Raw genomic sequence first — 26,426 nt, forward strand, 5'->3', positions numbered from 1 at the left:
TATCTTTCTGGGGGCCGTTAATTATTCAAAAGCTTGCCTCATTTGAAGATTAAAGTTGAATTTTACCCTATCTATGTATTTGATCTAAGAAAGTTTGTCTTTCTTAGAGATTTTAACTGTTTTTATTTCCTGACAGAAGAAACCTATACCATCATTATCTAATAAAGAATACTCAGATTTGAACTCTCAATTTATGTAGAATCTTTTTTTTTTTGCAAGACCTTCCTCATTGAACTAATTTAGGCCAATTGCTTTGATATTATTGCTGGCATCTTGGTATTTGTTATAATTGGACTCTTCCAGTATTTAGTATATAGTTTTTAGATGCTATGTTATCCTCTACGTTTTTTCTCTCTTATTTTCCTGGACTAGATCTTCAAGTTGTTTGAGAAGCAAGAGAGGTAAAATTTTCAAGCCTTCAGGTCAGAAAAGGTCTCCTTGCTCTCATACTTTGATAGTTGGGCTGAGTACAGAATTATGGTTCCAAAATCCATTCCCTCAGTGCTTTGAAAGCCTGGTTCTATGGTCTCCCAGCCTCCAACACTATGTACCAAAGTTTATGCCATTCAGGTAAATACTCGTGTTGGTAATCTTCTTATTGTCTGACTTTACACTCCAGAAACCCTAAGAGTTTCTTTATCCTGCAATCTCACCAAGATGGGTAAAGGTCTGGCCTCTTTTCATCTGAATCTTTAGGCCTTTCTTTCTGCTGTCTTTGTTTTTTCCTTTAAAGACTCTTCTTAAACTATGTTGGAACGTCTAGATCATCCTTTGGATACTCTGTATTTTCCACCTGTTTTTTGCTTTATACTCTGGAATACTCTTTGTTTACATTCACAAAGTCTTCTCTTGATTTTTTTTCATTTTTTCAATTTTTTTTTTTTTCTTGAGAGATCATGAGCAGGGGAGGTACAGAGAGAAAGGGGCACAGAAGATCTGACATGGGCTCCATGCTGACAGCAGTGAACTGGATGTGGGGCTATAACACATGAACCATGAGATCATGACCTGAGCCAGAGTCGGACGCTTAACTGATTGAGCCACCCAGGTACCCCAATTTTTTTTTTAAGGAAATGGGTAGTATACGATGAATGCAACACTTTTCATGCCAAGGATTGAATTTTGTTTTCTTCTATTCTTAGAAATATTTCATCTGGATTATAAAAATTCTTTGAATCATTTCAACTGTTCTTTCCCCATATTTTTGTCTTTAAACATTTTTAACTAGCAGTGTAATCCTGTCCCCTTTCCATGTTCTAGAAGTTTGTCCATTTCTGGTCCTTACTCCCATTTCCAGAACTGCCATGAATTTTTTCTTCATAAAATTTTTATTTCAACTGATCATCTGGAGAGAAGGGAAACAAATCTAGATTTAGACGAGTGTTCTAGAACTCAGCGCTTCCAGGTAATTGCAATGTGTTCAGGATGTTTTACTATCTAAAATGTGAAGTTTAAATACAAAGTTTAAATGACTTAGTCTGATATTTGGGATTCAGCACAGTTTGATCGTAGTTCATCTTTCTTCCTTAATCCTCCAGTAATCACATTAAAGAGTCAGTCATTCCCTGCTACCTTCCTTGAGAGGTCTCTGCTGTTCCTCATACCTTCTGACTGCTGCCTGGAATGGCCTTTTTGCTCCTCATCTAACCCTTTTTTTTTTTTTTTTTTTTTTTTTACAAATATGGGTTTACAAATATAGGCTCAGTTCAAAGTCCATCTCTTCTGAAGCCTTTATGACCATCCTAGGATAGCCAAAATTCAGTTATATTTGAAGCCATTTATTGGGGTGCCTGGGTGGCTCAGTTGGTTAAGCGTCTAACTTCAGCTCAGGTCATGATCATAAAGTTCATGGGTTCGAGCCTCACATAGGGCTCTGTGCTGACAGCTTAGAGCCTGGAGCCTGCTTCAGACTGTGTCTTTCTCTTTCTCTGCCCCTTCCCCACTCACACTCAGTCTTTCTCTAAAATAAACATTAAAAATTTTTTTTAATTAAAAAAAATAAAACCATTTATCGAGTTCCATCTGAGTAAATTGTTCTTTGTGCCAGCAATATCAATTTTTTTCAATCCGAATTCTCTGCCATTTTTACCCTGAAATACAAGATAATTTTACCTAAGTGGAATTAAATTTAAAAGCAAATGCTTCATGTTTTGTTATCTTCCCATACAATAAGATATCGAATTTTTGATGAGGTGCAGAAGACACGATAAGAGCAGAAGACAAGAATAGACATTTTTCCAAAGAAGATCTACAGATAGCCAACAGACACATGAAAAGATGCTCAACATCACTCATCAGGAAAATGCAAATCAAAACTGCAGTGAGATATCCCCTCACACCAGTCAAAATGGCTAAAATCAAGAACGTAGGAAACAACAACTGTTGGTGAGGATGTGGAGAAATGAGAACCCTCTTACACTGTTGGTGGGAATGCAAACTGGTACAGCCTCTCTGGAAACCAATATGGAGTTTCCTCAAAAAGTTAAAAATAGAACTACCCTACAATCCAAAATTACACTACCAGGTATGTACCCAAAGAATACAAAATACTGATTTGAAGGGATACATACACCCTAATGTTTACAGCATTATCTACAATAGCAAAATTGTGGAAAGAGCCAAAGTGTCCATTGACTAATGGATAAGGAGATGTGGTATATATACACAATGGAATATTACTCAGTCATAAACATGAATGAAATCTTGCCATTTGCAATGACATGGATGGAGCTCCAGTGTATTTTAATAAGCAAAGTAAGTCAGAAAAAAATACCATAGGATTTCACTCACATATGGAATTTAAGAAATGAAACAAAACTAGCAATTGTGAGTGGGGGGGGGGGGCGGGGGTAGACAGGCAAACCAATAAACAGACCTTAACTATGAACAACAAATTGATGGTTACCAGACAGGAGGGTGGTGGGACATGGGTTAAATAGATGACGGGCATTAAGGAGCATACTTGTGACGAGCACTGGGTGTTGTATGGAAGTGGTGAGTCACTAAATTGTACACTGGAAACTAATATTATACCGGTGTTAATTTTTTAAAAATCGAGGAGTGTGCCTGAGTTAGGCAATTTCTTAAGTTTTGTTTTGAGCAGGAGGCAATAGCGATTAGGTATTCTTACTTCAAGACACCTTTCTAGAAGAATTGTTATCCTGGTTGGAGGCAATAATGTCATCATATAACATTCCAAGCACTCAATTCATATATATATATATATATATATATATATATATATATATATATATATATATATATATATATTTTTTTTTTTTTTTTTTTTTTTTTTTTTTTTTACAAACCAAGCAAAGCTTTTCTCTAAGCTGGGCACCAGAAAAGAATGCTAATGGTGCAGTCCAATTAGTAAGCCAAAGCATGTGGTATGAGTGGCATTACCTCACAGGAGTTTGAAATGTATCACTCCCCAAGAGCAAAAATAAATTTGAAGCACAAGAATCCGGTGAGAGAAACTCTACCAAGTAGATATTATGTAGCCTAGTCATTGCCTGGGAAAATCACAACAGAACACATCAGCACTTTGAAACATCATGGTCCAGTGAAGGACTAACACCATACTCCAAAACAGGAGCATGAAGTATTGGAAAATAAAAAATCCTCATGACCTAGAATGTAGTTCTCTAGGGAGACACTGAGGCATATCCTGACCTTTACTGTTCATGTTCCCTAACGTAGTTTGATGTTAACCTGATAATCTCGGATTCATTTGAACTGCTCTCCTGAAGACTGAAACATGACTAACTTTAGAACAGAGGCAAACACGTCAGTGCATGCATTTTAAGCAGAATGATATTTGAGGTAAGGAAGGCTGAAAATCTGTCATCCCCAGTACAAGTCGCTGAGCAACCTCACGGCAAGCCAGTTTCATAGATTATGCAGAATTCACGAAGTATAAATTAAGTGCTTAATGTCTGGGATGGGAATGATAATTAAAACAGAATGGATCACCTCCTTTTCTTTAGAATATTATGTTTGGGAAAAATTACACGTGAAAAAATTTTAAATCCAAGGTAATACACACTCCGGAATTCCCTAGTATAGGAATTATTCTCAGGGGATGTGGTAACACACAGGCATAAGACTTCCCGTCAGGGGGATTATTTAACCAGTTAAGATTCATAGGTTTAAAACCTACCAAAGTTAGCTTTGAAATAGACTACTTAAGTCAAACAATGGCAGGTTGGAATAATAATAGTAGGTTAATTCTATAGACTATTCTATAGACCTTAACACTATAATCATGAATATATGTTGGGCAGCATGGAAAACTGCTCGCAACATAAAAGGAGATTAATAGGCAGTATACTGAAGTATGCACATAGTATTGTTACAACTGTGTAAAATTACATGAGACCTAGAAGGAAAAGAGAAAAATAAATCATTAGGGTAGGATTATAGGTGACTTGCTTTTCAGGATTTCTACTATTATTTTCAATAATGGAAATTTTGGAAAGACCACAGAAGTAGAACATCATATATGTAAGACACTGAAGAAGAAAGGCAGGGGTCACCTGGGTGGCTCAGTCCATTAAGTGCCCGACTCTTGGTTTTGGCTCAGGTCATGATCTCACAGCTTTGTGGGTTCAAGCCCCACATCAGGCTCTGTGCTGATGGCATGGAGCCTGCTTAGGATTCTCTCTCTCTCTCCCTGTCTCTTTCTCTATGCCCCTTCCCCCACTTGCACAGTCTCTGTCTCTCTAAAAATAAATAAATCAGCTTTAAGAAAGGCAGGCAACATTGGAACCGTGGGAGATGTTTGATTAAATGAGTGTAGATAATCTACGTCTCATAAGATATGCCATAAGTATACTTAATTACCAAGTGACTTTTGCCTAGATGGTAAAAGATGATGGTGTAGGTCTGTTTCTTGAGTAATTTTAATTCAAATGATCAACTGTACATCATCTATGGCACTAACAGTTGTATTTCCATGAAGGGTCACCTATAATCAACATAACTGAAATGGTGGGGGAGGGTAGGGAGGGCAGGCAGGCAGGGAGAGAAGGAATATAGGGTACAGCTTGAGATAATCAGAATTAAACACACACACACACACACACACACACACACACACACACACACACACACACACAAAGTCATTTGCTTCCTATTACCTCTATTCCACTTCCAATCCTACTCTGAAGGTTTTCTGCTTCTCTGGTAGTTCCCAACATGTATATCTAGCTGTGACTACTGCTTGTGGAAATAGCTTTGGACTCACACTTGCTTGGGTACTAATCTTGCCTCTATTACTTACTAAGCTAGAGGCCTGGACAAGTTAGTAAGCTCTGAAACTCGATTTTCTCACTTATAAAAAGCATAAACAAATTTCATGCAGAATGTATAAAGATTCCCAAGACGTCCTGTGTGAAGTTGCTAACACAGTACTTCTGTACATTAGCCATTCAAGTTTGTTCTCTCCCTATCTTTTTTCCCCCCCTTTGTACACAGGACTCTGGTATTCAAGTATTCGACAGTTTAGGTAAAATGGAGGTGAATCCACCTTAGCTGTGGGTTGTTTTCACATCTTGCTCCTTCTGCCATATTTACCCTGAACACATACCAGAAACCCCAGGCTACAACCAACTTGATGGCAGAATGAGGCCAGGCCAGACTTGTTTGGGCATCAAAGACCAGAATGAGTTTCCTGGGTTGGCTGTATCTGTAAGCTGTGTTTAAAATTTCAGTTCTATCTAATCTGGCCTTTAGAGCTGGCCGCCCAATACAGTAGCCACTGGCCACATGGGGCTGTTCACATTAAGAATAAAGAAAATGCATTTGCAATGTTCATAGTCACGTTTCAAACACTCAGTGGGCACATGTGGCTAATGGCTATCGAATCGGGTGGCACAGATATAGAACATTATCACTGCAGAACATTTAGAACTCTGCCCTAAAGTTCTGAAGCTATCGGTGGGAATAAGAGGTGTCCTGGGATTAGTGCCCATCATATTCATTATTTTGCATCTTTCAGACTGGAAAAATAAACTCAGATACTGATGGGGGGGGTAGAAGAAACACTTCCTTAGGGGTCTCAATAGACACAAGCATTCCAGGCAGCAGCAGCAGCCTATGAGACATCAATAGCATTCTTTCCCACATACCACAGCCCAGTTGTAAAGTGATAAGGTAGGTAAACCTCAGAGTAATTTTAGTGACATTTTTGCTAGCAAAGATGAGTACCAAATCCTTAACCAAATCCTGGTGCTCTGTGCAAGAGGCTGAAATCTCTAGATCCACCCCCATTGCTGCAGATAAGATTATTGAATCACTATATTGCACACTTGAAACTAATAGAACACTGTATGGTAACCATACTAGCATTTTTTTTTTTTAAGCAGAAATACCTTATGAAGACATACAGCAGTTAAAGGTTTGCTAAGCAGTTGGCAGTTTTTTGTTTCTGTGCAACAGAGTAGTGGACTCTGGTGCTACAAGTATCTATGATGGGCAAGGGGCGGGGAGGGGACACCAAACTACTCCAACTGTTCAGCTTCACTCTGAATTACTTGAATCAGTTGTGAATTAAGGCTGGTTCCTAATAATCTACTTTGTCAACAGGGGGCCCTCATGAGCTACCATCCCTGCAGTCACCTCGAACCCGTTATAAACCAGAACATTAGCAGCCAGTCACCCGGGACCTACAACATTTTAAATAAAGCATTAACCCACTTAAATAAAATACATGTAGTGTCCTCATGATCAAATTTTCACGTTTCTCCCACAAAGGAGCCCTTAGGAAGTTTTCATCTGCTCAGGCACATGTGCTTCATCTGGACTGCTGAGCCCTGCTAAGACCTCTTGGAGAGGGGGGGAGGCGCTCTGCCTAGAAGACAAGAACAACTATAAATTCATGGTCTCCCAACCTGAGTGGGTGTCACCGCTTCCGGATCATCCCCCTGTCTTCCTCGTCGGCACTCTGTCATTATTCATACACCAGACATTTTAATATTCTTTCAGTTTCTTTAGATCTCTGACCCTTCCACCTTCCCCTCCCTCAGCAGATGGTCTTGCCTCTGACTTCAGAGGGTATTGAAGCCATTAGAGGAGGATTTAAGTTTCCTGCCCCCAAACCTACACATTCACCTACAAGGTAGCCCTCTCATTCTGTTTCTTGCTTGCTGCAGTGAAGAGGTATATCCTGGCCAGTTGCCTCTTGTCTTCTCAACGACTTGCCTGGTCACTCTCTACCAGACCTTACGTGCCCCTTTCTCTTGGCTCCTTCCCAGCAGCAATGAACTCTACAGTCCCTTTTATTATTTATTATTTTTAATGGTTTATTTTTGAGAGACAGAGTACAAGTGGGGGAGGGGCAGAGAGAGGGAGACAGAGTCCAAAACAGCCTCCAGACTCTGAGCTGTCAGCACAGAGCCTGACGTGGGGCTTGAACCCATGAACCTTGAGATCATGACCTGAGCCAAAATCGGACACTGGACTGAGCCACGCGGGCACCACCTCCCCTTTATCTTAAATCAACTTTTCTTCCCCATAGATTCCCCTTTCTCTCATCTCTGTAGCCAAATATCTGAAGGCTTATCTAAACCTGCCCTCTCCACTTGCCCTTGACTCCACTTTTTGCATTCTGGATTCCAGTTTGACTAGGCCACTGAAATTATCTTCATCAAGATCACCAACTACCTCTTTGTTGCTAAAAATCAATAGGCACTTTTTAGTCATTATCTTACTTAACCTTTGCAGAGCATTTGGACTTGCTCATTCTTGAAATGCTATTTTCCTTAGGCTTCCATGACAACATATTCAAATGCTCTTTCTCCTGTGTTTCTGGCTCATGATTAATCTGTCTCATTGTAGTGAACAAATGGTACAGAAATTTCGCTATTTTCACCATTTTCATGGAAATGTACGGTTCAGTCACGTCAAGTACATTCACGTTGTGTGTGACCGTCATCGGCATCCAACTCCAGAACGCTTTTCGTGTGATAAAACAAACTCTATACCCATTAAGGAACTCCCCTTTATCTCCCTCTCCCAGCCCTTGAAAACCACCATTCTACTTCTCCCCTCTATTAATTTTATTCCAGGTAACTCATGAGTGGAATGATACACTATTTCTCTTTCTGTGACTGACATTTCCTTCAACCTTAATGTTCATCTGCCATTTTCTTTAAGGCACATGAGTACTTCATTCTATGTATATTCGGTGCTTTGTTTATCCCTTCCTCTGTTAACGGGCACTTGGACTGCTGCTACCTTTTGCCTATTGTCAATAATGCTGCTATGAGAATGGGTGTATTCTTTTTCTTGATCTACCTCAATACTGGTCATCTTTAAGGTTCTACTCTACTAGGGCAATTTTAGCTCTACTCACAGCTCCCAAAGCTGTTAGTGACTTCCAAAGCTGTATTTGTGGTTCATTTCTCTTCTGGGGGTTCAGATCCCAAACTCCACATATATTCATTTAGATGTCACAGGCACCCTAAACGCAACATGTTCAATGCTAAGCTTCAGATTCTTGCCATCACTCTAGTAATGTTCCGTTGTCCTGTGTTTTCTATCTCAGCAAGTAATACCACCAAACCTCCCACTTATACCAGGCACCTGGCTGTCACCCTCTGGCAACCAGAACACTGCCACTGGCAGAGCTTCTAGGGAGCCCATTCAATTCCATGGTCACCAGGGGACAGTTTCTTACTGTGGCATCATCAGGACCCCCTGATGGGGGTTCCAAGGGTCAGTCTGTGCTCCTCTGAAACACTCCTCTCTTCAGAAGTCCCCTCTACATGAAATGCTAACACCTCCCTAGAGCTCTTACCTTATTTTCCTTCTCAGCCCTGAAATAGTGCTTACCACATAGCAAACCCTCAATGCACATGTCCAAGGAGTTAACCCTTGACTTCTTCCTTACCCGATCCTGTCTATCTCACCTTCTAAGTTATATTCAAATCCACCCACTTCGCTACCCCAGCTGCCAGAGGGACCATTTTAAGATATGAAACTGGCAGTTTTCTCTACTTACTTTCACTTTCAAAATACAACCCAGGGGTGCCTGGGTGGCTCAGTCAGTTGAGCATCAGATGTTGGCTCAGATCATGATCTCACCATTCGGGAGCCCTACTTTGGGCTCATGGCTGTCAGCACAGATCCACTTCAGATCCTCTGTACCCCCACCTCTTTGCCCCTCCCCCACTAGTGGGTGCGGGCTCGCTCGCTCTCTCTCTCAAAAATAAATACACACACACACACACACACACACACACACACACACACACACACACACACAAAGCCAACCCAAAGGTCTTTGCTGGCCTGCCAAGGCCCTTCTTCATCTATCTCTCACTACTGATGCTGCTCACTACTGAACCTCTTTTAACTTAGCCAATATGCCATACACTTCTCTTATTTTCTTTCCAAGTTTCTGAAGAGGCTGCTAGTCTTTTTACCTGAACAACTCTCCCTTCCCTGCAGTCCCCTTCTCAACATCTGCTGCCTCCTCCTTTTCCTTCAGGTCTTAGAGAAGAGGTCCCTGCCTCTTGGAAGCCTCGTCTCATCTCCCTGCTCCAGTTGTGGTCTCGTTGTCACTGCTGGGGGCTCCCGTGGCCTCCTGCACTTCTCCCTATGCAGGAGGCCCTGCTTAGTACCCTGTCGGGGGCTGCCTGATCCGTGACTGTTCTCTGCATTGGGCCATAGCTGCATCAGGGTGGAGACTCTGACTTTCGGTACCCTCTGCCCCTTGAACAGTGATGGGGCCATGGTCAAGGCTTAATCTTTAATATACAATTTTTAAAAATTAGACTTACTACCATGTTCATAGACCGTATGGAATAAGTACTGAAGAGTGAAGAACCATGAATAAAACCTTCTAAATTGCTCCTTAAGCATAATTAAGTGAAATTCAGAAATGAGAATATTCAGTTCTATACCAGATACTTTTATAAATGTATTCTCGGGGCTCCCAGGTGGCTCCGTCGGTTAAGTGTCCGACTTCAGCTCAGGTCATGATCTCGTAGTTTTTGAGTTTGAGCCCCACGTCAGGCTCTGTGCTGCCAGCTCAGAACCTGGACCCTGCTTCAGATTCTGTGTCTCCCTCTCTCTCTGTCCCTCACCCGTTCTCTCTCTAAAATAAGTAAATAAATATAAAAATAAATAAATAAGTGTATTCTCATTGCATCATTTATTGTCCTGAGTTTTAAAGGGTAACCTCATTAATACACAAAAGGACCCCTGTCAAGAACCTGTAGCTCTAGGTGAGAAGGAGAAAGAAAAATACTTGCTGAGTGCCCATGATGTATCCAACACTTATGTTTCTTCCAAGTGTTCTTACAACAAACTCAAGATGTAAAAACTCATGTGGCCAAGTTATTTGTCCAGATGCTAAAGGAGGAAAATGGCAGATGTAGGAATTTGTTCCACATTTCCCTCTCTACTAATCTATCCATCACTGTTTTAAAATTTAATTTAAAATTTAATTTAAAATTTAATTTAAAATTTAATTTAAAATTTAATTTAAAATTTAATTTAAAATTTAATTTAAAATTTAAAATTTAATTTAAAATTTAAAATTTAATTTAAAATTTAATTTAAAATTTAATTTAAAATTTAATTTAGCTAATTAGGGGCATCTGGGTGGCTCAGTCAGTTAAGCGTCCGACTTTGGCTCAGGTCATGATCTCACGGTCCGTGGGTTCAAGCCCCGCGTCGGGCTCTGTGCTGACAGCTCAGAGCCTGGAGTCTGTTTTGGATTCTGTGTCTCCCTCTTTCTCTGACCCTCCCCTGTTCATGCTCTCTCCCTCTCTCTGTCTCAAAAATAAACGTTAAAATAAATAAATAAAATAAAATAAAATTTAATTTAGCTAAGTAAATTAAATTTTTAATTAAATTAAAAATTAAAATTTAAATTAAAAAATGTAACGTAAAAATTAGAATTTAAAGTTTGTTAGCAGTGGCCTGAAATGGATATGACACATATTGCTTCTACATGCAGAAAAAAAATGCATGGGCTAATTCTCTTTTTAGTTCTTATTACCCCTATGGTATAGGTAGGCAGGGAAAATTGCAGCACTGAGCACAGAATAAGCAGTGAGTGAGTCAGAAGTCAGGGTCTGGTGCTTGGACTTGGTCATCAAACATCCAATGGTAGGTTTGTCACTTAACTCTCCTCACCCAAGAACGTTCATCTTTAAAATGGGGGAGTTGGATTAGACTGAGGTTCCTTCCAGCTGTTTAAAGAACAAGATGTAAATGAAACCCTTTTAATTCTTAGTGATTTGCTCCAGTCCTCAGCTGGTGAGGGCCAGGGATCCCAGCCCTAGCTCAGTGTATTCTCAGTGAATATACTCACTGAGGACTGAGTAGGGATGGGGCTAGAAGTATAGGCCAATTAAAAAAAAAATTTTTAGTGTTTATTTATTTTTGACAGAGAGAGAGAGAGAGAGAGAGAGAGAGAGAGAGACAGAGCATGAGCAGGGGAGGGGCAGAGAGAGGGAGACACAGAATCCGAAGCAGGTTCCATGCTCTGAGCCGTCAGCACAGAGCCCGACCCGGGGCTCGAACTCAGACTGCGAGATCATGACCCGAGCCGAAGTCAGCCACTCAACCGACTGAGCCACCCAGGAGCCCCTAGGCCAATTTTAATTGGAATGTTGGGCCAGCCAACTAGAATAACCTTCAAACTTATAGAAGCAGATCTCCCGCAGATTATGAAAAGGAAACTAATGAGGAAGACTGTCAGAAGGGGAGTCAAGTAAAAGCTCCACTTCCAGAGAGGACCCTGGCTTTATCCCTACCCCCAGTGGATCCTCTGCTAGACAAGCCATCCTACTTAGTGTATTTTTTTAAAAAAAAACAGTCAATTCCATTAGATGCTAACCTTTAAGAGCCCTATCTTATTTACCCTTATAACCTTAGCTTTTAGTGTAGCACCTGGCACATCCATAAATGTTTATGGTATGAACGGCCAATCTCCCCAACATGAGTATCCCAATCCAACTCACCTCCAAGGTTCAGCTCAGATGCCACCTCTACCCTCCAACCCCAACCTTTCCTTCCACCGGCCCTCCCAGGCTCCCGACACATCTTTCGGTATTTCTCCTATGGTGTATCTCATTTTGTATACAGTTATAGAGATTACATTTATCTATCTTAGCTTCCCAATAAGGTCAGACTCTGAGACATCAGCTATCTTCTGCTCACCATGGAAACTCTACAATATATAGTTTAGAGCAGGCACTCAATAAATGTGGGAAAAGCTTATCATTTTTATATGTATATCAAAGCAACTAGCACTGTTTTTTTACATATAGGAGACACTCAAATATTATTGAATTACATGCTCTTTCTGATCAAGTTGTGGTGAGGCTAGTACTCTCAGTGTGCTAAGGACTCCAAACCTTTTGTGAAGAAATATGATAGACTAGTTTAAAAGTCTTAAGAATGGTCATATCTTTGACTAATCCACTTCTAGGATTTTGTAGTAAGGAAATCAACAACAACAAAAAGATACAAATTAGACTGAACCAAACCAACAACAAAATTGGAGGCTACTACGGTATAATTGATATAATAGTGTTCCAAGGATAGTTCTGAAGATCTTCAAAGAAGCTTATGACTAACACTAAGTAAAACACAAAGTTCACATCCAATATAGAAAAACAGGAATACTTGTGAGAAAAGAAAATATGCAAAAAACTGAAGTTATTTTGGGATGGTGTTGTTATGGGTGATTTTCTTCTTTCCAAACTTTCTTATAAATGTATCATTTTTATAATAAAAATTTGGCATAATCAACATTTATCTTTCCTTAATGTGGCTATATTTTCCATAGATAGTTATTTAGTGAGGACCAAAGCATAAAACTGAATTGTCTACTAAACAGCTATGCTCCAGGATTTAACTCCAGGATTCAAAGGAGACCTCACTAGGGAGGCTATTCTGGGTCATAAGGTAGAAGGTACAGGCATTGTTGGGCATAGTGCAGAAACAGATTTGGATAAGGAGCAAGCAGCTAGACTCAGTCAAGGATTCTCAGGAACCACACAAGTGACTGAGATGACTCACTCAAGCAACTATTAACACTAGTTTCCGAGAGGGTTAAGTAAGGAGGCTGCAAGCCAGAAGGGATATGAAGAGCAAGGAGAGGAATTAAGAACAGTGGTCTTCTTGTTAAGGGGATAGGAAATGGTGGAGAACTATTATCTCACAAGGTTCTACAAACTATGGCCTGCCAGCCAAATGCCATCTACTGTCTGTTTCTATAAATAACGTTTTATTGGAACACCGCCAAGCCATTTATGTATTGTCCATGGCGGTTTTCACACTAGGAGTTGAATAGTAGTGACAGAGACCGTATAGCCCACCAGGCAGAAAATAGTCATGATGTGGCTCTTTACAGAAAAGGGAGCATTTGTCCTGTAGTCCTAGATATAAAGACATTTATAAATAGACACCCCATTTAGGCATTGGGGTACCTTTTTCTATTACTTTTTCTTTGAACATACCGGTCTAGGAGATAGGCATCTATAGAATTTATCATCCAAATGCAGATACTTTTGAGGGTGAAAGGGGATGCTCATGAGACCATGCTCCCAGACAATGAAGTAAACCAGGACTATCCCAGACGCATGGGCCCCCTACCATAAGGGCTGGTAGCAAAAGAAGTTTCAAAGAGCACTCAAGGTCGGCTTTTAGGTGTATGAAGCAAGCTCAGGTGACTCTCCTGGTCTCCTTGATTCTTTCTACTTTAATTGCCCTCAGATGCCTTTCTACTTCCTTCTGTCCCAGCTCTGGTCCTTGAAAAGTCCCGCTGCTTGGATACCAGTCAGAGTTCAGGATCTCCATTTTCATTAGAGCAAAAGGAAAAAAGTTTACTCATCCCATTTAAATAAATTATTTCACATCAATACAAGTAAGAATTTTATACCTGCAAATTTCACTTGGTTTGATATCAAGATAACTCCTTAAAATGCTCTCCTTTGTTAGTATTTAAGCTTTCTCTGCTCAAATAATTAAGAAATAACCATTAATCACAGCATTTATCACAATGGAACCCCAAACCAAATATATTATCCATTGATTTGAGCTTTTAGTACTGAAACTTTTTTTTTTTTTTTGGTAAAAATTTTTGGTGTTGGGGGAAAGAAATAAAACTAAAGATGTTTAGAACATTTTTGGTGAAGTCTTGGATGTTTTACTCAGACTGAACAACAGTAGCTCTGAACAACAGTAGCTCACAGCTTTGAAACCTCTGTGGATGGCTTTCCAAAGGTTGCCATCTGGTGGAATTTCAGTTAACTGTTCCTTTGTTCTAGGGAGCTGCTGGAGGTGAGTGAACCTTGAAGGCATTAGAGAGACTCAGAATACCAGTGAGAGATAAGTGAAGTTGAAATGATAGGGTCTCAAACACAAACCCTAAACTGAAAAAAAAAAAAAAAAAAATGAGGCTTTGAGTCTTTGTCTCCTTCCCAAATCCTCTCCACTCCCTATTGTAAAGTCTGAGAATTTGCCTTGATTTTGATTATAAATAAATGAAATAGAATATTTGTTCACAAATAATACTGAATGTCCTGAGATGACTTGATTACATCTTGATATTCTCCCTTCACTTATCATTAATAATATCTCCAAAAGTAAACTTTAATTTGCTTGGCCATTTTTAGAGGAATTGCTGATAGCGGTTAATTAGCCCTTGATACACTTTAGAGATGGATTATAGTTTGAAAAATAATGTTTTAACGGAGAATGTTTACTGGAATACTTTAATTGTAAAATGGGATTTTGAAAATAAATTGTTACAAAGGCACCAATACTTCAATTCCATCAGTAGACAAAGATTCCCACACTATTTTATATTTAAACCCTACCTTGAGCATCCAGGCTCTCTCCCTGGCTGTCGAGATGAACCGTACCGTTGAGACGTGGGATTCTGGGATAATAAGAAAAAGAAAAAGAACGTTTAATAGGATGAAAACATGGGAGCAAAGAGTTATAATTGAGTTCATTGGGTGTAGTTAGCTATGGAAAGGGACTTCGAAACGTACACACAATAACAAAACACAGTTGGTTTTACCACAGGGGAGAGATTAAGTTAGGCAAGCAATAGGGTTCTCAGTCTCTATTTTACATTAATTTTTAGGTTGATTATGGTTTATGAGTATTTAGTATAATGTCAATTTTATGAAAGTAATTTCTTATCTTTTCACCTTTCCCTGTGATAGTCTGAGGCAATGAGAATTCATGTGTTAGCAGGAAGCAGAGCCTCTATGGGGTATCAAAGGTCAACATCAAACTTCCTGAAACTTCAGCTTATTTTCAGGGTTTATTTTTTTCAGAGTACGCTCCATGCCCAGCACAGAGTCCAACACAGGGCTTGAACTCACCACCCTGAGGATCAAGACCTGAGCGGAGATCAGGAGATGCTTAACCCACTGAGCCACCCAGGCATCCCTATTTCAGGTTTCAGATCTAGTATCAACACAGGCTTATTCTTCTAATCGGAAGGTATTTTTTAATAGTTTAAAAATTTTTAAATAAATTAAAAAATAATTTCTTTTTGAGAGAGACACGGACAGAGCCAGCAGGAAAGGAACAGAGAGGGAGACACAGAATCCGAAGCAGGCTCCAGGCTCTGAGCTGTCACCACGAGCCCTACACAGGGCTCAAACCCACAAACAGCGAGTTCGTGACCTGAGCCGAAGTCAGATCTTTAACCGACTGACCCACCCAGGTGCCCCAATAGTTTATTCATTTTTGAGACAGCATGTAAGCGCGCATGCATGCACATACGTGAGCGCGCGCGCGCACACACACACACACACACACACACACACACACACACACACACAGTGGGGGAGTGGCAGAGAGTGATAGGGAGACAGAGAATCAGAAGGGACCTCTCTGCTGACAGCAGAAAGCCCGATCCAGGGCTGGAACTCACTAACCTTGAGATTGTGACCTGAGCCAAAGTCAGACGCTTTACCTGCTGAGTCACTCAGGTACCCCTAGTCAGAAGATTTTGAGAGGCTAGGCATTCTAAACAATGCCAGGATCCAACTTAAAAGTATATATACCAACAAATGATAATTTGTGTCAATTAGCTATTTCTCTTCCAAACATGCTCTCGCTAAGTGAGAAGACAGTAAACTGACGAAGGACGGATCTAATTCTTGAGGCTAAGAAATGTGTCTCAGTTCCAGACTTTGAGGATCCAGTGTCAGGGTGGGGAGTGGATGGTTACTGGGGAGACTGTTTATGGCTCAAGCTGGTGCTGCTGAAAAGGACCCATGATGTATATGTGCACAAGCCTTAATGGTCTTTCCACCCACCCCAAGGAACACATCAGAAATGACTGCTGCCTTCCACCTAGGCCCTCACCCTGCACACTGCTCTTCTGAAATGGTCCTGTAACAGAAAATACAAATGCCTTTGGTGCCTACTTGTTTTTTTAAAAAGTCAATTGCATAAAAATAAAGTATTTGTGGCACACCTGATGCAACGTGATTAATCCTAGACACAGTTCTGGAGATGTTGCCGGGAGATTTCTTTTAAAAAAAAAAAAAAAAAAAGGAGGCACTTTACACCTTTTCTATAAGACAAAATGGAGATGGTAAGACAGTGCAAGGAAAAAAAATAGAAACAAGATAGTAGGTGCTGAGAGAAGTAAAGGTAGGAGCTGGTTTTTCAATGTTATACTCTTCAGTAATGGAGCTTAAAAGGCATTTGCAAATTTGGCTTGTTTCAAAAAAAAATCAGAAAATTTAATATACATGCTCTTGAGGACCGAACTCTGGTAACAATTTTTTCTTTCCAAGAGAACAAGTAGAATTTCTTTAAATATTTTAGGGCAGAGTTTAACTGCATAGGTATTTCACATCTTTCCATAAATCTAACGATAGTTGATAAAAAAAAAAACAGACAAAAAAATCTGTTCCCACCCATGTCATTTTCCTAAGTCCTCCAATCTTCCAGCAATTAATTGAATTACGCTAAAATTTTCATTTACCTTATTTAACTATGTTACCAGGGAAAGGACTGGCCACCCAGCTAGGAAGCAAGAGTACAAAAGTTCCAAGTTTACCTATAAACTAGATAATTCACCCTTTGAAAATTCAGGATTGGCTGTATACAATTGGTCTTCTTCTGCTGACAATGACCCCTTGCTCATTTTCCAACAGCTGTAATGGGTCAGTTTGAATGGGATCATTTACTGAAAACTATGCACCAATCATTTCACACATTTTATCTGATTTAACCTTCAAAATCTTAATACCAATTAAGAAACTGAGGCTCAGGGTGGTGGTGCCATATCCGGGGTGGTGGATCGATGTCCATATCATGCATCTAGAAAGTGACCCTTTCTGACAAGAGTCTGATGGACTCAAGTGTCTGCTCAGCCTTTCGTCCATAGCATGCCACTGTAAAAGCCAGGCCTTCGCCATAGATTTGAAGGCCACGGACAGTCTTTGCTCTGCTCGTGGCAGAGAAGTGCTCAGTAAGGCACAACCTTGCAAGGTGGCAGGTGAGGCAGTTTTGTCTGTGATGTGCGACAGCAGCAAAGCGGTTCTTATCCATAAATTTCATACTGGATGTAAAAATTAAAAATGGAGCCCAGTATAAATACAAAACAGAAAACTAGGAGAAACCTAGAAAACCTTTGAGACCTAGGGCCTGGCAAAGAGTTCTTAGCCTTGATACCCAAAACACAATCCATAAAAGGTAAAGTTAAATACACTGGACTTCATCAAAATTAAAAACTTTTGTCCCTGTGAATTGGATGTAAATACAAGGTATAAACTAGGAGAAAGTACTTGCAAACCATAGATCTCACAAGAGGACTAGTTTCTAGAATAAAGAGTTCTTAAAGCAATTAAAAAAATTCAGTTGAAAAGTGGGCAAAAGACGTGAACAGGCATTTATCTGAAGAGGATATATAGTTAATAAGTATATGAAATGATATTTAACATTAGCCATTATGTGGGTGAAAATTAAAAACCATAATGAGATATCACTACACACATAGCAGAATGGCTAAAATAAATAGTGACAACTTGAAATACTGATGAAGATGTGAAGAAACTAGAGCAGTCACATCACTTATAAGAATGTCTAAGGGTTCTGCTACCCTGCCAAACATTTGTCTTAACACACAACTACCATACAATCCACCAATTGTACCTCTAGGCATTTTTTCCAAATTAAAATGTACATTTATAGCGGTTTTGTTTGGTTTTAGCAGTAGTCAAAAGCCAGAGACAACCCAGATGTCCTTCAACAGGTTAACGGTTAGTCGAACTGTGGCACATCCCTACCACGGAATGCTACTTAGCAATGGAAAAGAACAATTCATACATACAACTTAGACCAATCTCCAGAGAATTATCTTGTGTGAAAAAAGGCAATCTCAAAAGGTCATATACTGTATGATTACATTTATCTGACAGTCTCGAAATAAGTATAGAATTGGAGCACAGATTAATGGTTGTGGGGTAAAGAGAAGCAGGAGTGGCAGGGAGAGGGGGTGATTATAAAGAGGCAACATAAGGCATCCTTGTGATAGAAATGTTCTGTATCTTCAACGTGTATTAGTGTCAATATCCTGGTTGTGATGTTATACGTTTGTAAGCTGTTGGGACACCTGGGTGGCTCAGTCAGTTAAGTGTCCAACTCTTGATTTGGCTCCAATTGTCATCTCCCAGTCATAGGATCGAGCCCCCTGTTGGGCTTTGCATGGACAGTGTGGACCCTGATTGTGATTCTCTCTCCCTTTTGCTCTCTGCACCTCCCCGCTCCCCAAATGACCAACATAAAAATATGTAAGATGTTACCACAGAGCGGGAGAACAGAGTAAAGAGTACATGGGAGAGAGCTCCATATCATTCCTTACAAGTACATGTTAATGCACAATGATCTAAAAATAAAAAGTTTAATTTAAAAAAGATTGGCCAGTAACTACAATTGAGGGGGAAGCTCTCTTATTTTCTTACCTTTTTAGAGAAGAACAAAAGCCCCCAAACAGTGGGCAAGATGGGGTTGGGAATTTGTCCCACTTCGCACAGATCCAAGAAAAAAGCTCCCCCACGGTTCTAGCATGCAGAAACCACTGCGAACAGTTCACTCCTGCCTACCTTAGAGTTCTCTATCATACCCCTTTTCCACATTAACCTCAATAAACTTTCATTTAAAGTCAAAGTATCGATACAAATACACTCAAAACCAGAACTAACTTCTAAGGAGTTTATTATGCTCTGCATTTTTGCAACGATCTCTCCTACCTTCAGGTTCAGGCGATCCAAGAATTTCCAACAATTCCCACCATTATTGGCTCAGGACTAGCATTTCATCCCCCACGGTTCTCGTAGATGACAAGGTAGGTGTTCTGTATTCTAAACCGGGTCACACTACAGAAGAGCACAACCGTAACCACCCCTACACAAGCATGAGCTTACAGGGTTTTCTTTTACGTTAGAAGAGACCACGTTGACGTCTACTCTTCCTATTTTAAGTGCTAGGCAGCTTCTCAGAAATGAGCCAGCCGCTGTCTCTTGGCCTTCTGGTTTTAACTGCAGAGAGCAGGTGTCTTTGTTAGAGTAAGAGTCACGACACAGCCAAACTCTTTAACAGAGCACATTCTCAGTTACTATAAAAGTCTATTTTCCTTCATCCTATAGCAATTTCAAATCCTCTTTGAAGAAACTTGGAATTCTGGCATCCCATGTGTGGGGCATAGAGCATCTGTCCTAGCTTGAGAGTCCCCTCTAGAGACTGCTTCCATGTCTGGCCATATAGCCATAGGCACTTAAGAGGTATCAGAATTAAGAAGGGGTTGTAAAGACTTTCCAATCGTGCCCCACCATTGAAAGATCTCGCTCTTTCTTCAGTGCCCTGTATCTAACCAGTGAGGCTTCTGATCAGTGCAAGGTTAAAGCATTCTCTGCACAAAAGAGATGGGAGTCACAGCCTCTCCAGTTGCTCCTGGCTGTATTTTCTGGGAAGGGGACACTGCCGGGACATGAACTGAGGTTTTCCCCTCCAGAGAAGGGCCAAGTGATCTCTGGACCTTCAGAATGAGCTGTATCCTCAATTCCAAACTCCTGGGGCTGCTGTGAGATATCTAATCACTCCAGTTAGAAATCACATGCTTTAGTGTGGGAGGTCCACAACTTTCTAGGAATAAAGCAGAATGTAAGCATTAACAGAAAGTCACAGACTATTAATCCTTAGGCTGATCCTACTCCATATTAGCCTTCTGAAGAGTCCTGCCTCCGCCAAGCACCACCTCAATTATTGGCCCCGGTTGGGTGGGTTGGACTCAGGGCCTTCCCCAGAGCAGCAGCAGGAGGTCAAGAGCCCGCCCAGTTCAACTATCTCAGGGGACCGAGAGGCATGACTGCCGGGAAGCACAGAACTGAGCACACACCAGGGAAACCAAAACCAAATGAGATTATCTGGCAAGTAAAGGAGGTCAAATTACACGGACTCTTGGGCACTGAGTGTGGTACAACACATTCCTCTCCTTAATCAAGGCAGACTACAAAATGACCCATATTGTATATTTAAGTGCTTTTGAAAAATTATAGCTGGCGGATAAAAGGATTTTGGTGGAATACATTAAGAACGGTAATGATGTTAAAACTTCTTTTGGTCGTGTGATTTAGGCTTCTATAAAAATAAAATATAATCCCCCCAAACGGTCTTAAGTCATAGCTATAATAAAATAGAAATTCAGTTCTTTTCATACAAATGGAGCCTCACCCCCTCTTAGAATCCTCCTTTATCCATCTGCTACTTCCCATGCGAACCAGGATTAAAATAATTTGAGAGTGCCCTTTCTATTCTAGAATAGACTACTCACAGTGCTCAAGGCATGAAAGTAAAATAAAAAAGACAGACCTGAGAAACTACATGAGAATGCCATATGTATTAATTCTGTGAAAGGTTCTTAATAATTACACGACTTCACTATCCTCTTAACTGTTTATAATCAGATACCCTTGAAAATAGTTGGAATGGAAGAACGGCTCCTTTCCTCACAAGTTGACTGCTAATAACACATAGCAGAATGTTCGTGAATAAAGAAAGTAGCACAGTGAATGGGATCAGATTCATTTTAAGAGCCCAGCATCCTAATTTTAGCCTTTGGGTTATAGTGGAAACTAAATCCTCCCTTTACATGTGTCCTGTCTTTATGGTCTTATTCTTTTGACCATCCAAAGAAGAAATACAATAACAAAGTAGAAGTATTGAATGGGTAACGGGAAATTTAATAAGACTTTGGCCATAGCAAGAAGGTTAGGATACCAGGTACGAAGGGTTGCTAAGACCTCTCTCAAAAGGTAGATAGCCATTGTCCACTTGTAGTGTTGTGTGGGAAGATCTTCAAACTAACATTTTCAGCAGTCTGTTAGAAGTATTAAGTGGATGGAAACTTCTTGAAATACTCAGGATTATTTGCTTAGCCTCTACCCCCCAGGTTTTCTGTTGGTGCTGGTGTGCATCCTATAATGCTCATGTAACTACCACCAACACTGTTTTGGTGGGGGGTCCTACTGTGGAGATTTCTAGAGGAGACCCACTTACAAAATATTTGGGGGCTGGATCAGTAATCATTTAATGGGGAAATTTAGGCTGAGTTCCACTCACCTGGAATCTAGTGACACTCCAGAACAGAAGCACTGATTAGGTTTTCAAGGATCAAACTTGGGTGGGTGGGTTGTGGAGTGTAGGGAAAAAAAACCCCATCTATTCTAAGAACTAAATGTGGGCCAAATACCCAACTTGAGATGTTTCCTAAAGCTTTTTCTTTCCACAATTATGCAGGTCTATAGCTCTTCCTGTTTTTTGTAGTCTATTGGTTTATTAACACGAATACAACATGCACATAAGCAGTCTGTTATTTTCTTCACTGGGCAGCCTGGCATTGGGATTGGGGACTGATGGCCAGCTGGGCTGCTCTTTCCACAAGGGCTCTGAGGTGCTTGCAGGAGACGTTGTGAGCAATCTCTACACAGTAAGATTTGTTGCACATCAGCAGCACTTCAAGCTTCTTGATGTTGTGGACCAGAAACTTGCGGAAGGCACTGGAGAGCATGTGCTTGGTTTTCTTGTTGCTCCTGTAGTCAATGTCGGGCACAAGATCGGGCCCTTGAATCTTCTGTGTACCCTATTGTCAGTGCCTCTGGGTTTCCACCAACTGTGCTTAATTTTGACACCTCGGTCTGACTGGTGCCAGATGAACTTCTTGGCCCTCTTTTTACCAAACTTGGGCTTCACCAGAGGTCTGGGGGCGGCAGTGGTCCCAACCAGGAGCTGGCTTCCACCCCTGCAGGCAGCACCGGGGAAGAGGATGGCTCTCCAATTTGTAAAAATGTTTCACAGACATCATCTCACTCAGATCTTGAAATCTCAATTCTTTCTCCACAGGTTCACTGTGCTTGCCTTTTGGCTACTGCCTTTTGCTCCTTGATTTTTCTTCCTTAGAAACTCTCATTTGCTATGGAGTTGCAGAGCCCTCTAAATCAGCTTTTCCCCAGATGGTTCCCCTCACTCTCTGCCTTCCAAGGAGTCTTTTTAGACATTCCCTCCCGGTCATCTCCCTCCACCTCAAAGAAATTAAATACTACCGAATAGATTTTATCTGTTAGGGTAGAGCTTTAGACGTCCACAAACCACTGTAATATCTGATTTTTGTCCCCATTGAGAGGGCATGCTCCAATCCAATTGAACAAAAATATCACACAACGTCTCTGGGCTGAGAGGTAGGGATACAACCAGGAACCAGGTGGGCCCTGTCCTCCTACTGGGTTAGATACAAAACCCTTTTCTGCTTAACCCCTAAAAAGAGTCATCAATCACAGGAACTTATTGTAGGAGATCACACAGCCGATCAAGGACAGAGCTGGGACCCAAACTCTGGTCTTTCGAGTTTCAAATCACATGCTTTTCCTATGAATCTGTTCTGACCCGTTCTCCTTTTTTCTCCCCTTAGCCCAGGCTTTCTTTGCATTTTAAAATTCAATTTCATATTTTTGGAGCAACAGAGCACCACGTTTCAATCTTCTTAATTTTTTTATGCAGTTCCTAATCATTCATTTGTGTAACATTTATTGAACCCATGAGAACAGTTCCCGCTTACGTGCGGCTTCTATGTGTCAGGTGCGGTCCTAAGTGTGTTCCCTGAATCAGCTCATTTACTTCCCGCTGTAACATTCTGAGGGATGTGATTTCTTATTTTCATCTTACAGCTACATGGAGGCTTGTGGCAGGGCCAGGACTTGGGACCTCGTGAACATCACGTTACGCACCTTTTATGTCCTAGGCACCCTGCTAGGTGCCGGGGCTCTAAAGGGTGAGAAATTTACAGTGCAACCATCCAGGGGCTAATAGACACACTCATAACTATACCATGAGGCAGTGAATGCAAGCATATTGACAGGGAGGGTCAAGAACAAAAAGGAAAAATGTATGACTGCTGTTTCCTGGATGATCTGCAGGATTTGAAGGCCATTGTTTTCCTCATTCTGAAAATTAGAGAAAAAGAAGTATTTTCCTGCTCAGGTTCCTTTATGGCAGTGCTTTTCAGATTTCGAGTCAGCCAGGAATCTTAAAATTCAGATTATGATTCTATAGGCCTGGGGTGGGGTCTGAAATTGTCTTTCTAGAAACTTCTAGATGCTGCTGCTGGTCCAGGAACCACGCTCTGAGTTGCACAGAATCTGTTCTCAGAGCTCTTCCCACAATCTGCTATGTGCTGATCGGGGCTGCACTTAGATGGGCCATCCACTCAGACGATTCCAACTGATGTAAACTCATTTATAGCTCAGACCTTGTCACCAAAGATGGATCAAAGCAAAATTTAGGAGGTAAAGTCTATCCTTGGGACACATTTTTCCTTGCTCCACTGCTCCCCCCCAACATCCCTAATCCCCCAGTGGTCACGTACTCATCAAGAGTTTCAGGTCCTTAGAGAAAGTTCTCTACTTTCCAAGAGGATGTGTAGCTAATTAACTAATCTGTGCAAATGCGTTGGGGAGTGCTAATCACAACCATTTGTTATTTCTTCTCCTGCTGACCCAAATGGCTGGTTCTGGCTTTGGTTACACTGGTGCCCTCAATGAAGCCATGTTTATCTTCCCTTGCATAGGGAAGGGACTCAGCTGAATTTATTGCACATACATCCAGCGTGCTTGAGACATAGGAGGATGCTCAGGTGAGCTAAGCAGTCTCTCTAAAACAAAAAGGGAGCAAAAAAACTTAAGTTTGCAGAAGCTAACTCTTTTGGTAACTCTAGTATACTTGAACTGTCATTTTGCCTAAAAGAATCAGGTTCAAAGTAGGTTTTGAGATTGCCAGCACTTTCTAACAACACTCCTGGACAAGTCATGACTTCTCCGGGTGCACTTGCATTTTTTTTTTTCTAACTTTTAATGTTTATTTTTGGCAGAGAGGGAGACACAGAATCTGAAGCAGGCACCCGGCTCTGAGCTGTCAGCACAGAGCTTGATGTGGGGTTTGAACTCACAAACCAAAAGACCTGAAGTCAGATGCTTCACCAACTGAGCCACCCAGGTGCACCTCCCCCTCCCCCGCCTTTTTAAATTTTAACTTGCATATTCAAACTGAGGGAAAAGAAGCAACCATTCATGTCAGAATATTAAGAGTCCTCATCGGTGATGGGCTGTATACCAAAATGGACTTATCAACCCATTTTTTGAAACCCCATTCATCTTTCCATGGGAAATAGGAGGCTGTTACGATTGAATAGCTTTATGAACAAAAGGGAACTTTGAGGGCTACGTGGAGAATCCAACTCTCCTTTGTTAATCTGCCTGGTATAAAGGGCACTGGACCTGGAATAAATTCCCTGGGACTGAGGTTCTCCCCCTTATGTGAACTGTGCATATACCATTTAAACTCCAGGCTCCAGGGGCGCCTGGGTGGCTCAGTCGGTTGGGCGTCCGACTTCAGCTCAGGTCACGATCTCGCGGTCCGTGAGTTCGAGCCCCGTGTCGGGCTCTGGGCTGATGGCTCAGAGCCTGGAGCCTGCTTCCGATTCTGTGTCTCCCTCTCTCTCTGCCCCTCCCCCGTTCATGCTCTGTCTCTCTCTGTCTCAAAAATAAATAAAACGTTAAAAAAAAATTTTTTTTTAAACTCCAGGCTCCAGTTTTTATAGTTTCCTGTCAAGTGCAGCTACTTAGAGTGTTTGTGCTACATAGAAGCATCCTTTACTGCAAATTTCTCTGTAAATGGGGAACACTCATGATCATCATCACTATTAAATAATTGAGTTTGAACCACATCTCGTCAATTGGATCTGAATATTAGTCACAGGATCAGGAAGTTGAAGTACAATCAATTATGGCAAAAACCAACGGCTTGGAAAGAATGGGAGAGAATGCCCATCTGAAGGGATCTTGTGGGTGTGGCCTTGAGCAGGACCCTCACTCACAATAGGTGAAGCCTCTTGTGCTGCCTCTTCTGTAGTCCGTGACCTCAGCAGGTTCCACGGCTTGACCACAGATCTATTAAGGTTGGCAGTGGAGGGAGAAAAAAAAAAAAAAAGCAAAGAACAAAGCCGTCTTTTGATCACAAGTAGAACTTTCCCTGTTAGCTTTAGGTCAAATGCTAGTTAGATCAGGCCATTGTAGGGATTTCATGCTTCGCAGACATGACTGCACTGAATGCAGGGTTTTAAGATCCTTCTTTCTTTCAAATCTTTTCAAATCTTCCTAGAGAAGCTAGTTTTTCTGCCTTTTGGTTCCTCCCCATCCCACAAGGTGCTTCCTTTCTGCTCCCCATGGGGAGATCTACCGCACCCCCTGGTCTTCCCAGGAGCACAAGGTGCTGGAGAGCCAGGAGGAGGAGGGCCTCTTGTGTCTGCCTGTACTCTGGGGCAGCTCAGTACAACTCATTGCTGGACTGGATCAGTAGTCCCGCTTGTCCAGGTCTTCCCTGATCTCTAACAGGGTAAGATCTACGACCTGTGTATAGCTCAGCCCAGGCCCACTGAGGGAGAGAGGACCAAATACTGACAACCAGGCGTGTGGGGAAAAGGGAGCTCAGCAGGCGATCTGAGTGGATGCTCTTTAAAATGTGCCTTCTCTGCCAGAAATCCCACCACTTTCCTATTTGGATCTACAATGGCCTCATACGTCAGAAGCTTAAATCCTACCACTACTTCTGCCCTGTTGCAATTTAAATAATTCACAGTGCTAACGTGCTATTGAAATGATTTATTTTCCTCATGTTTTGAAAAGCTCATGGGTTCTCTGAAGTACAGTTCCCATTACATTTCCTATTATAGTTCATTCTAAGAGATGGATTCACAGCTACCTTTTGGAGCGCTGGGATATCTTGTGGGGGAAGCAGAGGGAAAGGGAAGATACCCTCCTAATCGAGGAGGCTAGAGGTCACAAGTGAATTGAGTTATTTGCATTGCACCTGAAGCAGAGTTG

General features: G+C 41.2%; 1 protein-coding gene across 4 annotated transcripts in view; it reads right to left on the bottom strand.

Annotated features, from left to right (window-relative positions):
- Positions 1–26,426, bottom strand: part of MAPRE2 (microtubule associated protein RP/EB family member 2) — a 158,830-nt gene that overhangs the window by 116,675 nt on the left and 15,729 nt on the right. For all 4 annotated transcript variants that reach the window (XM_047087077.1, XM_047087074.1, XM_047087076.1 and 1 more), the window contains exon 2: positions 14,841–14,902. Coding sequence is in view for 1 of the 4 variants with exons in the window: in XM_047087074.1 (XP_046943030.1) it covers positions 14,841–14,902 (62 nt within the window). In the remaining 3 variants the exon portion in view is untranslated. The remainder of the gene's footprint in view (positions 1–14,840; positions 14,903–26,426) is intronic.

The sequence above is a fragment of the Lynx rufus genome, unplaced genomic scaffold, assembly GCF_022079265.1.
Source record: "Lynx rufus isolate CCGP_SWC_20201006 ecotype Redwood Valley unplaced genomic scaffold, mLynRuf1.p SCAF_22, whole genome shotgun sequence".
NCBI classification, from domain to species: Eukaryota; Metazoa; Chordata; class Mammalia; order Carnivora; family Felidae; genus Lynx; species Lynx rufus.